Below are 13486 nucleotides of genomic sequence, written 5' to 3'. Positions count from 1 at the left end.
TGGATTAAATGCTCCATGCTGGGGATGCCAGAAAGAAGAAACATCTTGTTTGCATTATTTTGTGTAGGTTTGAAAGGGCTCGACTCAAGCTGAGGTCATGGTTCCTTTGAGAGAAAGGGCATCCTGCACTGGGAGAAGCTGAGTCAGTGCAGGAGTCAGGAGGTGGTGGGACACAGTGTGGAGGTGCCTTGTGTGCTGCAGCACATGAACAATACACTGGGCATCATGTTCTCCTGGGGACAGGCTGGTGTGTCCTAGCGGGAGCAGCCACTGGAAACACAGCACTTGTCTCTGTCTGATTTAAGCCATTTGAACCCTGGCACAGCAGAGCAAAGTGCAGATGGGAATAATCCAGCTTCAGCAATTGGCACCTTCATCAACTGAAACCTTTTAAAAGTCCCCTGTGCTCCCCACTGCCCTGCCGGGCTGCCCTTATGCAGGCTCTGGGGTAGAGTGACTGTGTAACCATGCGATGCGTCAGACCTTCCAGCTCCTGTGTCACCTCTGTCACATCAATACACATGGGGAGCACATCCTGTTCCTTGGCCTGAGAACCAGCCCCAGTTATCCCTTGGGTCACACTGGGGCATGGGGAGGGCCTTGAGCAGCAGCTGGGGTGTGCAAGGGCAGCTGGGCTGTTAGCTCCTCTTCCATTGCATCTTGACCATCTCTTGTTTTTCTCTCCTTTGGTGGTCACAACTGTCTTTGCAGACAAGAAATGAGGCCAAGGAGGGAGCACCTATCGATCCTTCCTGGGCCCTGTGTTCCTGCTGTGACACTGAACCTCTGCAAAATGTCTTGTGATGCTCTACATGAAGGATGGGAATCATGATTTGGAACTAGATGATCTTAAAGGTCCCTTCCAATGCAAACCGTTCTATGATTCTCTGAAATATGAACTTACACTTCCTTTTAAAAATGCCTCCATAATGCCTTCGAGGTCTGCAAGAGTTGGAAGACCTGATCTTCAAACCAGGTGGTGATGGCCTTTGGTGTAACCTGGACTGGTGGCTGCAGGGGTCTCTGAGCATTTGTAGCGTGTGTTTGCAGCATGTATTGGGCGTCACCGTGGGCACTGGTGTGACAGGCACTCTGTTATTTTAAGCATTAGTGTTTGTGTGCATTTTACACATTATAGCATTGCATTATTTAAGGGCGATGCATTATTAAACGCTCTTCTCCTCGGCATGGAGAGTAGGTCACTTCCCACGATTCCTGCTGCTCTGCATGAGTGAGTTAGGGTGCTGTCTCTTATGTAATCCTTGCAGTCTGAATAGTGGAGATCGTAATACTATAGAGCTGATTAATAACACTTAGTACTCCATTAATGAGGAATTTTAGTGAAGTGCTCATAGAAGACATCTGTGTTACCATACTCAGTTTGTTCTTTCTGCTTGAGTGCCTGAAACCAGAAGAACAATCATTACTTAGTTAATAATGATGTGCTTCTTAGAATAAAGGCTTGTAAATTCATTTTTATGCCCGTAATCATATTTTTCTGCTGTGAGAAGAGTGAGGGAGCTGGGAATCATCTCTTTCCCATCTTCCTGACAAAACGTATATAATGATTAGAAGCATATAATAAGAGTGTTTGTCCTAGCCAAATGTTTCTTCGCTCCTGTTAATCAGCATTCGTTTGAGAGCGTGGTGCCGTTTGTGGAAGGCGATGCAATCACTGGGGCAGTGTGGCAGATTTAAATCAGTAATAAAAGCCCTGGGGAAATTAACAAGACAAAACGTTAACCACAGACTAAACATTAACATATATTAGCATTTTTATTACACCTGTAGAAATGGTAAATGTGCTTGGTTACTACTATTAAAAAGTTTATGTTCTATCCCACATCATCGCAATGTATATTTTTGGTTTAAGCCCTTTAGAATTTAATTAAGCGGAATTCTATAGCAGCACTTGAGTAATAGACTTCGGGATCACTTTTATGGTGACTTTGAAGATAAACAGGGCACAAATGTGATCTTTATAATGCTAATAATACTTGTGATGTGTAGCGGAGTAGGTCATTAAAAGAACTGGGGAGGAAGCACCAATGTAGGCAGCTGCAGTACTGAGGCTTTCAGCCTCACTGGTCAGACTGGGATGTATCACTCAAGGATGCTCAGCATTTAGTGGGCACCAGGTTCCTCTGAAGACAGCATGTTTTCTTGATTTCTATGGTCTCTTGATGTTCTGTGCATACTGTAGCAAATCACCCTTTTAGAGGCTGTGTTCAAATCAATTATAACAGTTAATCGTTTTTCAGTGTAATGTGTGGCTTCTCCCAAAGGAAACTTGTGAATAGGTATAAAATGACTTATGTGAACTCCAGAGAGCAGAGGAGATTGCAGGAGGAAATCTTCAAAAATGAGGCCATCCCCTTGAGGGGAAAAAAATACCGTCTCTTCCTGGAGAATGAATCTATAAGTAGAAGAGTTCATAGAGAAGACAAATGGAAACTCCATATAAAGTTTAAGCAAAGGTCAAATACAGCAAGCTCTCCTTTAGAGCAGAGTGGAGTTCCTGGGCTGAATGAAAAGTGGCAGCAGCAGGTATCCAGCAGTGTCTGATACTCTCTTCTTGTCTAAGGGGAAGCTGATTAGGTTTTTTTTTTTTAAATCATCTAGAAAATTACCTTTAAAACGTTCTTATTTTTAAAAGAGATGCTCAGATTGGCAGGAGAATCCCATGTGCTGCTTTCCAATCCTTTGCCCCCCTGGATTTGTTTGCTGATGGGCAGGGCAAGATGTTTTTGCCCCGTGTGGCCCCACTCCCTCCTCCCTGGGCAGCAGAGCAGGTTCCATCTGTAGCCTTAGTGGTATCAGCGATGCCGTCCTGCCATAGCCAGGCTGGAGGTGCCTGTGGGGATTCTGCCCTCCATCAGCTGCACTGAAGTTCTGATCCTTGCACAGAACCTGGTACTGAGGTCACTATTTCTTCGATATAAGTTAAGCTTATCTCAGTCATCCCAGTTTTCGTGTGCTTGCAGGTATCCAGTGGATCAGTATTGTGCTTTACACCCATGTGGTCGACTCAGCTGGAAGCAGCTGCAGTGGCAGACCTGGTCCCTGGCTGCTCACCGTGCATCGTTCCCACACAGCCGCAGGTTCCCTGCAGTCCTCAGGCACCTCTTATCTTAAATTAATGTGGAAGCGTTAAAATGGGCTGATAGTGCTACTCCATTAGCTTTGTCCCTGTGCTCCTCTCAAATCAATGTTCCCTCTAAAGCAGAGCCATTACACAGGCGTGTGACTCCCCAGGGTGTTGGGAGCCAGCTGCTTCCCCATCGGGCACGGGGACCTTGGCCACAGGCAGTGCCCGGGGAGCTGTGCCTGACGTGAGGATGGTCCCTCCCTGTGGCTGGAATAAAAGAAATGGCACTGGGTAGTGGTTGTCAGAAGGCAAAGTGTTCCCCTTGTGGCCTGGGTCACACTCGCATGGAGGATGCTAATTAAATTGGGTAATTAGTGAGTTTGTTAATGAGCTGGGGTAGGGAAATGTTGCTTTGGCTGTAACAGTAGCGGTGGCTTTGGGGGCTTGTGAAAGCTCAGGTCTTTGGGAGGGTTTTGCTTGCCTGGTGTCCCCTTGCTGCAGTTTTTCAGTGGACTGGCAGATTCTTTTAAAAACAAACAAAAAGTCCAACTCCTGTTGCCTAAAATACACACTACCCTTTGATTTACTTATGCATTTTTTTTGTGGCCTGGTGTGTCAAACTTCAGCCTGATCTGTGACATGGCTTAAGAGACTGTACAGCTCTCACAGTGACTATACTTTAGATAAGGGCTGGTGTATATTTACAATGCCCCTGATAGTGTGCAGAGCCTGAGGAGAAGAACCAGCAGTTCCATTCTGTCAATTGGCTTTGAATTTTGCATTTTATATTTGCGTGGTAAAATATAAAAAGGGAGGAAACCAAGTATTAACTGCTGTGGCTTGACACTGGTTTGGGACATGCCATCAGATAAGCTGCCTTCCTCTTGCTGCCCCTCTTGCAGGCACACCACCATGCTGTGGAGCTGACTGTCCTTGCTCCTGCCAGAGCAGGTGATACCTGGAGAGCTGAAGCATCACACTTTTTTTCTCTCCAAGGCCTGAGCTTATGTTGTCCCTTCTCTGACTGTTCTGCATGGCATTTTTCTGGACTTTTTGGAGCTTGCTTGAAAATATCCGTGGTTAGGAAGAGGCTGGGAAGCGGTGTTCATGTGTTCCTGAGCTTGCAGTGGGGACTCAAAAAGAGGGAAAGATGGAAATAGGATTTCTGAGCTGTTGTCCTAGGACCGCTTGTGGCCCAGCAGACTCGGGCAGATGGTTTGTGAAATCCTTCCCTCCCCCCAAAAGCACACAGGATGCCGCCCCTGCAAATGAGCAGGCAATCTGTTACTTATACATTCACTCACTTTATTTTAAGTTCAAATCTCAGCCGGGTTTTTGTTTGACTAAAAGGTGACAACCATTTCACTGTGACTTCACAAGATGGGCTGCAAGGTTGGGTTTTTTTCCTGAAAAGATTAGTTGGTGCTTGAATAAGTAAATACGTAAAAGCTTGGATGCAGTGCTCAAACTTTCTACCTTTTATCCGTGAAGATTTCATCTGCTGTCCCGTGCTACAGCTAACACAATCTTGTTTGTGTTTTCATCCCTCACAGGAGGGATGGTTGGACTCAGTGACCAGTGCTTGGACTTGATGATAAACAGTTGGACTTGATGATTGTGCAGGTCTTTTCCAACCTTAATGATCCCATAATTCTAGGAGCCCATGGTATCCAGATGCCATGTGGGGCTGTGAGGATGCAGCTGAGCTGCAGCTCCTGTGCAGGAGCTGGGAGCAGAGGGGCTGAGGTTCCTTTGGTGCTGGGTGGGAGATGAGGCAGCCCTGGTCTGCCCAACTGCTTTGCCATTTGAACACACTCTAGGGCGGTGCCATTGTTCGCACTGTCGCTCCAATCCTCCCCTCCCATTCAGTGCCTCTCTGCATTCTTGGGAAAAAGCCTTGATCCTGGACTTGCTCTTCTCTCGGAGTTCAATAGACTTTGCCAGCTGAAAGACAGGCTTTGGAAGGGGAAGGAGAGGCCTTTGAAAGAGCTGGGAAGAATCAAAGGGAGTGATCACAAACGGCAGCTTAAATATCCGACCTTTTCCCAGTTCTCTCCTCTACTTTACATGCCCATCCAGAGTGTGGGTGCAATGATGCTGCTTTGTGGCATTGCTTCCTCTTTATCTGCTGTCCTGGAGCTTTTGTGTTCCTTGTGTTTTCCCTGGAGAGGTTTCATGGCCGGTCTCAACTCTGACATCTGGAGGGGAAAAGTCCACAGACCCCCCTGTGCATCCTCACACTCTCCTGCTGACCTGCCCTTTGCAGGGATATTGGCAGCAGCCAGCACAGAGAGCATGGGATGTCCAGACCCATTCCACAGCGGTGGAGTCTCAGGTCTCAAATGCCCTTTTCCAGGTCTCCTGCTGTCCCGTGTGTTCCTCCTATTCCTGTCTGCTTGCTTCAGGGGACTACCTGCAAATCCTATGAGAGGGGGATGAGCGCTAAAGGAAGGCCCAAAAGGCAAAGAAAATAACCCAAAATGTGGTCATTTTTCTGACTCTCTCCCTCTGTGTTTGAAGCCTGTTACATGATTTAGGGAGTGCAGTAGGGCTGATACATTCTTCTGCAAGACTTGGGTTTGGCATGGTGGAGAGGAGACACAGCCAAGGGAGGGAAGAGGAGAAAAACACAGGTAGGATGCTGCAGAAACTGCTCACTTGGCAGCTGCAGGAGGGGCTGCTTTGGCAGAGAGAACTGCAGGTGCAAAAGGACTGGTGGCAGCATCTATTCCCACCGTGCTGTGAACCAGAAACTGCAGTGCCCATCTCCCAGGAGGTTTCTATTTTACTTTGTTGTATGGCAGCCTGAGCAAACAAACTGTGCTGCTCTCGATAATGAAAGAGGTGACATTACTAATTTATTTGCCCACCCAAATGCAGGATGTAATAGAACAGAATTAATCTCTTCTCTTTACACATCAGATGCCTGTAGCTTTGGGCAGCGGGTGTGCTTTTAACCTCCAGTGTGCAGCTAACTGGGAGTTTAGCTGACTGCCTTGATTCGGTGTGGCATGGAGATAAATGAGGTTCTGCAAGGAACAGGCATTTTATGGGTGTATGGTTGGTCCCAAACCTGAATGTATGAGGTAGCATGAGGCTCACAGAAAGAGAAGTTGGTGTTAGCTGTGGTGCCTTTGTGGTCCCAATAATCAGCCAAACTCCCTTCACAACCCAGCGTGGATGAGTTCTGCAGAACAGCACAGGGTGAGTCAAAAAGTGAGTATCACAGTGGCAAGTGGTGCCATGGGGGGACAGTTGTCCCTTGGTGGTGTCCCAGAGAGGGAGATGACTGCAAATCCACCTGCTGCAAGGATTGCAGAGGCGGCTGCAGCGCTGCTGGGTGAGTCTCGGGACGGTGGCCACGCGAGAGAGCTTTAACGAGGTGGTTGGGATTCCTTCCCTCACTGCTGCAGCCACTTACCAAATCATCTGTATGCTAATGAGCTAATTTGTGCCATTAGCAGAGCCCTGTTAATCAAGACCTCCCACAGTATGACTGGGCTGTGGCCACAATGCTTGCTGTATTTTAGGCCCTGGGTCTTTTAATTAGTAATGATGCATATGATGCTTATCCCTGGGTATTTGCAGTGCAGCCCGTGCAGATGATGAGCTGCCACGAGATGAAGAACCAGAGTCTTAGGATTTACCTTCAGAGGGGAGGTGTTTCCTAAAAGTCTGATAGGAGAGGTGGAGCATAGAGTTGAGATGCTGCAGCTTTCAGCGAGGAAGGAGCAGGGAAGATCTCTAGACCCCTCCTGCCAACATGAGTTTAACCTGACACAGGAAGACTTGCTGGTCACAGAGGCAGCTCAGGGATTTTGATAGACACAGGGGCAATTTTGATGCCCAAAAATTTCTCCTGAAGCTTCCTGTATTCCTTCCAACAGGACAGGTATTTGTACAAAACCAGGTTGTATCCTTAGGGCAGCAGTTTGCTTTCAGATGTGTGTGTGAGCTGTGGGCGAGATGGGGATGACAGGATGACAGATCAGCTCCTGTGCAGGTCCCAGGGTGCATCTCGGCTATTTTCCGGGAGTTCTTTGAGTCCCAACACTTCCTCACACTGCTGTGTTTGTGTTTTCCAGATCAGCCGGTTATGTGGCCATGCTCAGCAGAGACAGGTTCGATCAGCTAATTACCCTGAAGACCTTTTCGTTGACAAGAAGGTTCTGAAGGTGACTCACATCGAGCAAGAAGAAACTTTGTCGAGCAGGAGGAGGTGAGAACACTCAGGCTGAGTGTGGTGCCTGCTGGATGGGCTGCAGGAGTGGTCACTGTATGGAATGGCCCTGTGGAAGTGGATGGGAGAGCTCCTTATTTCCCTTACCCATAAACCTGGTTTTGTCTCTGAAGTGCAGCGAGGTGTCTACATGGGTTTTCTCACCTAGTGCATTCTTTTTTTAACCTATAAAACTGCCTCCTGCTTTTCATCTTTGTTTTCCTTTTTGCAGTCCACCAGGCACCCAGGTTCATACACCAAATGCCTCATCTGGGTTTCTTGGGTACTGCTATAGTGCCAGAAACACTCACAGCTACAGGTGGAAATGGTCTCTCCAACCTGAAATGTTGCGTGTTACACTGTGTGTGTAGGTAAAGGGGGTGCATTTCATGTTTTTTTGTGTAGTGTTTTATGGTAGTTCAGAAATGTTAACAGCCTTTTACTGAGTATTTTGTAAGTGAAGCTGGTGCCTCCAATGCTGACACTGCACCTTGTGCTTCCTTCCCCCTGTACACAGAAGCTGTAATTAGGTGGGCTCATGCTGGTGTGTTAGGGAGCAGCATCTATCCCCTGCATCTGAAAGCACACCCAAAGATAAGCAGTACCTTTACTGCTGTCTTGAATACAAGAAAAATCCCTGTGGAAGAGAAACGGGCAAGCTTGGCAATTTTTGAAGCTGGGGATATAGAGTAAGTTGGATGGATTTCTCTTTAAAAACTTACAGGGCCACATTCTTGATATGGTTCCTAGGAGATGCAGCACCAGGGCTTGCATTCCTCTGTTGTCTCAACACGTCGGAGGGTTACACAGCCCAGGCTCTGACGGAGATGTCTTTTGAGGATCTAATGAAATCTGCTGAGATGAATTACATGGGCTCATACCTGCAGATACAGAGGAGTTTCTCCCTTCCCTCCCCCTCCCTGCCCAGCAGGAAACTCTGCTCCCCAGGAAAGTTCTGGTCCATCCGCTCTCCACAGTGCTGCCGAGGTTTGTGGAAGGGGAGCAAGGCAGTGCCTGGGATGTAAGGAGCTGGGTGCAATGGGCAGTGAGGCTTGTCCTGCTTAGGGTTTGGCCTAATTGAAGACCCAGGTCTTGCCTCATTTTGGCTTGCCAAATGGTGTTGGTTGGACCTCCTGCCCAGCTGTAAGGCCAGTGCAGGAGATGGATGTAGGAGGCGATTCATGCAGGAGGTGACTATCTGAAGCACCCCTCTTATCTGTGCAGGAGGCTGTGGGCTGAATTCCCACCCTTTGGAGGGGCTTCGACTCAACAGACAAACCCTTATTCGTTGTGATAGACAGTGACAGACTGGTCAGTGTTTGCAATTCCTGTGCAGGATGTGCTGTGGTGGCCAGAGGGAGGACTTGGCTGGCCTTTGGCCTCCGTGGGCTGCAGCTTTGCCTGCCTCACAGCCTGCTGGTGAGACCAGCGGGGGCTGTGCTGGTCTCACCAGGGCAGGAACAGGCTCCTTGGCTGTGAAAAGGCAGTGCAGAGCACAGGCTCCTTCGCGGCTTCTCCTTGTGTCGCCTGCCCCCAGCTGGCTGTCGAGGGCTTTAGCTGGAGAGGGAACCCCACGGAATTCCAAAGCAAAGAGGGACAGAGGGAGCTGGGCACCCCCTCTGCACACCAAACTGCCTAAGCTTGCAGGGCAGCTCCCCCCAGCTGGCAGGGCACGGAGGTCCCCCCACTGCGGCACCCGGGGGATGGCCCTGAAAGCACTCCAGGTGCTGATTCCTCATCCTCCCCCCAGGGAGGAAGGAGGATGAGAAATAAACTTTTGCAAAGGAGAAAACACGCTGAAACCAAGCAAGGAGACTGTGAGGCCAAGTCTTACTGCCTCCAGTCCCTGCTATTCATATTATCATACTTTTGGTGCCATTTATCTAATTAAATCCGCTGGTGTTTCCTTGTGACAGCTGCTGAGTGTCCCTAAGAGGACTGACCTGGGCTGGGGGGATGTTACATCCCACTGCCACAGCCCCTGTCCCCTTTCTGGCATCTGTCAGAGTCCCTGGGGTCAGCCTGTGTCCTAGCACCTCTGGACCACTGCTGAAGGTGACTAGCTGGGGACAAAGGTCCTTGGTGCTGGCAAGGGAGGGTGCAGGGTCAGGGTGCAGCCTGATTCAGATCCTCTCTGCCTGGTGCAAGCACTGCTCCTGTGGCTCTTTCTGCCTTCCTGGGGCAGAGCCATTCTGGTGAATGTAACCTGCCCCTTTGAATGCCAACTGTGACCCTATGTCCAACCCAGTGTACACCTTGAAATTGTGTAGTTTTGGTGGTGCAGCATGAGACACAGTGTTACCTGTGTGTACAGGTTTGTGCTGAGAGTGCCTGCTCTGGTCTGCCATCAGAAATGCTACTTGCCTTTGCAGGGATGCTGGATGGCCAACGTCAGGCAAAGTCCGTAAAGGGCCTCTCTTGCCTTCTGCAAAGTGGAGAGGACTGCTGGCAGCCTGAGCACTTGCTGCTCAGATGTACCCCATGTGTTCATGGCCTCAGCCAGTGGCACCTTTCCTTAGGAGCCAGAAGAGTGCAGAGACTGTGTCTGGCTTTTGCCTGCAGCATGGTTGGTCCGAGGTTCTGCTGCCCCAGTATCCCTCCCCATCACCAGCAGATTTTGCCCTAGAAAACACAGATTCAACCTTTGACTGACTAACATCAGGGGACAGTGCAAAGAGCTACTTGAGGTCAGAAATAAAACTGATGCTTAATGCTTTATTTTCACTCAGCTGCTTTCTTCTTGTGTTTGTGTGATTACTTTCACTGGTTAAAATGCACCAACCCCATCTTCTCTTCCTCTTTTAACTGAGCATCAGTTTCCCCCCCTTTCTTCCAGGGAGCTCATTGCAAAGCTGAAGTCTCACAGCAGTTTTTACAGCAGCTTGCCAGAGTACATCTGCAACCACAGCTCTGCTGTTCAGAATGACACCCTTTGCTGGAATGGACAAGAAGTTGTGGAGAGGTGAGTCACATCTCCCTTTCCTCCCTCTCCCCATCACTGCTTATCTTTTCCTAACCAGGTGCCTGAGCAGTCTGTGACCAGGACACTACTCACTCCCTTAAGAACCTTGTGCAGAGCAAGTGTCCAGCTGTGCTGCAGCTCAGATGGATGTGCAAAGTCTTCATGGAGAGAAGTGGTCGTGTGCTGCCCTCCGCTGAGTTTTCTGCTCAGTGAAAACCCTGCATCCCTGACTAGTTTAGGTCAGGTGGGTTGGCAGTGGTGGGCCAGAGACAGGAGAGCAGCAGCAGCTTGACACAGCCATGCTCCCGTGGGAGGGTGCACCACAGTGCCAGGGATGGCTCCTCTGGAGCAGCCAATGAAGGCATTGCCACCATGCACAGCCTGGGGTAGGGGTGTCTCCAGCCTGGCTCCATGCAGTGGTAGCAGGGCAGCGTGTTTGGCATCCCCTGCACCACCCATGGAGGGATAAGGAAGACCACCTTGTTGAGTTTCTCCTTGCCATGTCTCAGTGCTGAAGGAAGTCAGGACCACTGAGCTCTGGTGGTGCAGCTGCTGCCATCTGACTGTCTTCCCACCACCAAGTCCTGGCTGTCCTCTCTGGACTGAGCCATTCACACCAAGGTCCAGCTCATGCCCTGGCCACTTTTCCCTGCCTCACTCACTGTTCTGAGGATGAGATTAATGGAGACAGGCAAATGCAGAATTCATAGCATAAAGGGGAAAGAAGTGTTAATAGAAATGGAAATTTCTCTTGCAAAAAATGCCCCTCGGGAATGTTAAATAATGTGGAAATAGAACTTGGAAATGTTTTTTATAATTATACATAAATCTCCTCTAATCACCTTACTTTGCAAAGCATCCTTCGCTATTAAGTAGTTTGCATAAGGGAAGAAATAGAAATAAAATCAAGAAGTGGTGAAATGTTGAGATATTAATTATGACTTCTTGATCAGTAACCTCAGGTGGTAATTAGCCTGTACTTGCAATACTGACCTGAAACACAGAATAGACCAAAATAGCATCAAACTCTATTTTGAAAAAAAATGACTCAAGCATCTAAGATCACACACTTAATAAAATGTACTTATGTTGCCTAAGGAAAAATGTGTCCTCTATTGGTACCTATTTCTGGAAAATCTCGTGTTTCCATGCCTAACTGAGAAGTTCAGTTGGAAAAAAAAGATTATTTCAATATTGTCTCACTGACTGTTAATTAGAACTTCTCAAGCAGAGCTATAAACACTGCAGCTCTGGAGAGGAAGACCTAGGGTGAGATCTTTTCTTATGACAGTTCGCTGGGGCCATGGCCAGTGGCCCTGGTCCAGGTCTTGCTGATGCCACAGCTGGGTGAAATGGTAGCAATGGAAAGATGCTGAGTCCAGATCCTCCCTCAAATGTAAGTTCCCACCTTGTGTTTTTAGCATCTGCAGCTGTAACACTTCCCAGGGTGGCCCTCTGCTCCATGGGCTGAGAACGTGTCTCATACCTGCTGGTGTTTCTGCCAGTGAAACTACTGGGAGAACTCAGCTAAATAAAGCTGAGCTAAGGTAATGGTCCAGGGGGCTCCTCTCCCAGGACCCATTTGTGGAACGTTTCAAATAGAAGCAAAGATGTAGTTAAAATGATCTCTAAAGCCAATTGCATTGCTTCATGCTGAGTCAAAACTGACTGCTTCACGTGCTTGGACTTCCCAGCCTAGCATCTGTTTCCGAGAGTCTGGGAGGATTCCTGAAAATCAGGAGCATTTAAGGTAACGGTGCTCGAGTACCCCAAACTGCCAGTTCCTTTATTTCAGTGTTTTCCCCAAGAGGGAGCCAAGCAGCTGTTCATGGCGTGGGAGCTCTCATGCAAGCAGCTCTGAGAATGTGTGCTATGTGCTGGAGCGTTTCTGGCTTGGCTGCAGCAATTCTCCTGCTGGACTGGTGAGGGCTTGTTGGTCATCAGACTCCATGTTACCACTTTTTGTAAGAAATTTGGTGTGTTTTTAATATCTAGTATTAATTTCAGGGTGCTGGCTGGCTAGTTGCCCCACACGTGTAGGGGTTCCCAGAAAGAAGTGTGGCAGAGGTGTGGTAGGATGGCTCCTATGACTGGAGTGTTGGAAGGGAGGGATACAAGTTCTTTAGGAAGGACAGGCAGGGTAGATGACAAGTGGGTGTCACCCTCTATGTGAGTGACCAGCTAGAGCACATGAAGTTTCTGGGAATGGATGAGGGGCTGACTGGGTCAGGATTAAAAGGAGGGCAGGCAGGGACAGTGGTGATATAGTCAGGCTCTGCTTCAGGCCACCAGACCTGGAAGACTGAGTGGATGAGGCCCTCCCTCTATGGACAGACAGGAGCAGCCTCATGTTCACAAGCCCTGGTCCTCATGGAGGGCTTCAGCCAACCTGATGCGTGTTGGGAGGGATAACACAGCAGGGCAGGAGGTTCCTGGATTGATTAGAAAGCACCTACCAAAGCTGCTGAAAGTTTTGCAGCATCAGGTGAAGACCAGGGGAGAGCAATGTTTTGGCTGGATGGTGTGTTTCCATGTGTTTCAATGTCTGGTGCTGTGCAGATGATGGATAAAACTGCTTGAGCGTTGCAGTGTTGGTGTGAGCATCCATATGGACATGTCTAGGATTTGGTGGTGTTCCTGGAGGGTTTGTGGTTATTTACCTCTTAAATCTTTAATGCGGTACCTGAGCATTCATTAAGTTAAAGAGGGGCCCTACTGGTTTGTCTGTTTTCTGATCTCTCTGTCACAACAAAATTTGCTAGTTATTCAAAGCCCTTTCCCTATAACATATTAAGTCATGCCTGGAATAGCAACTTCACAGCCCCTTGCCAATGCTCTCAAGTACTAAATAATACCGACAATGTGTATCCTGTTATTTGACGCAAACAGCCCCTTCTGCACCCTGTGCTCCTCCTCTTGTGGTTTTTCTGAATCAGTATTTACTCTATCCTGTTTATGCCAGTGCTTTGTTATCCACAGACAGTAAGAATGTCCCTCCTCCCCACAGGCCGGACATGCTCAATGCCTTTCCACTGGGTCTCATTTCCCAATTAGAGCCTTGAACTGTCCTCTGTTTCCTCCTTGCCCTGAACTCCCTCTGCCCTGATTGAAGGTGCCATGTTTGTCTGGGGCTCCAGTGCAATGCAGCTGGCTGGAGTATTTAATCTGCTTTCCTCCTGACACAGCAAACCATTTTTGTGCAGTCCTGTGCAGACTC

At 48.5% G+C, this 13486-nt stretch overlaps 1 protein-coding gene across 1 annotated transcript in view; it reads left to right on the top strand.

Annotated features, from left to right (window-relative positions):
• Positions 1-13486, top strand: part of GPC3 (glypican 3) — a 145157-nt gene that overhangs the window by 78088 nt on the left and 53583 nt on the right. Inside the window, exons 4-5 of the mRNA XM_051784560.1 lie at positions 7174-7307; positions 10144-10269. Coding sequence (XP_051640520.1) covers positions 7174-7307; positions 10144-10269 — 260 coding nt within the window. The remainder of the gene's footprint in view (positions 1-7173; positions 7308-10143; positions 10270-13486) is intronic.

The sequence above is a fragment of the Manacus candei genome, unplaced genomic scaffold (genome assembly GCF_025592945.1).
Source record: "Manacus candei isolate 608988 ecotype Guabito, Panama unplaced genomic scaffold, ASM2559294v1 h1tg000003l, whole genome shotgun sequence".
In the NCBI taxonomy this organism is placed as follows: Eukaryota; Metazoa; Chordata; class Aves; order Passeriformes; family Pipridae; genus Manacus; species Manacus candei.
The sequence above is the reverse complement of the archived record's forward strand: the minus strand, read 5'-3'. Positions and strand labels throughout refer to the sequence as shown.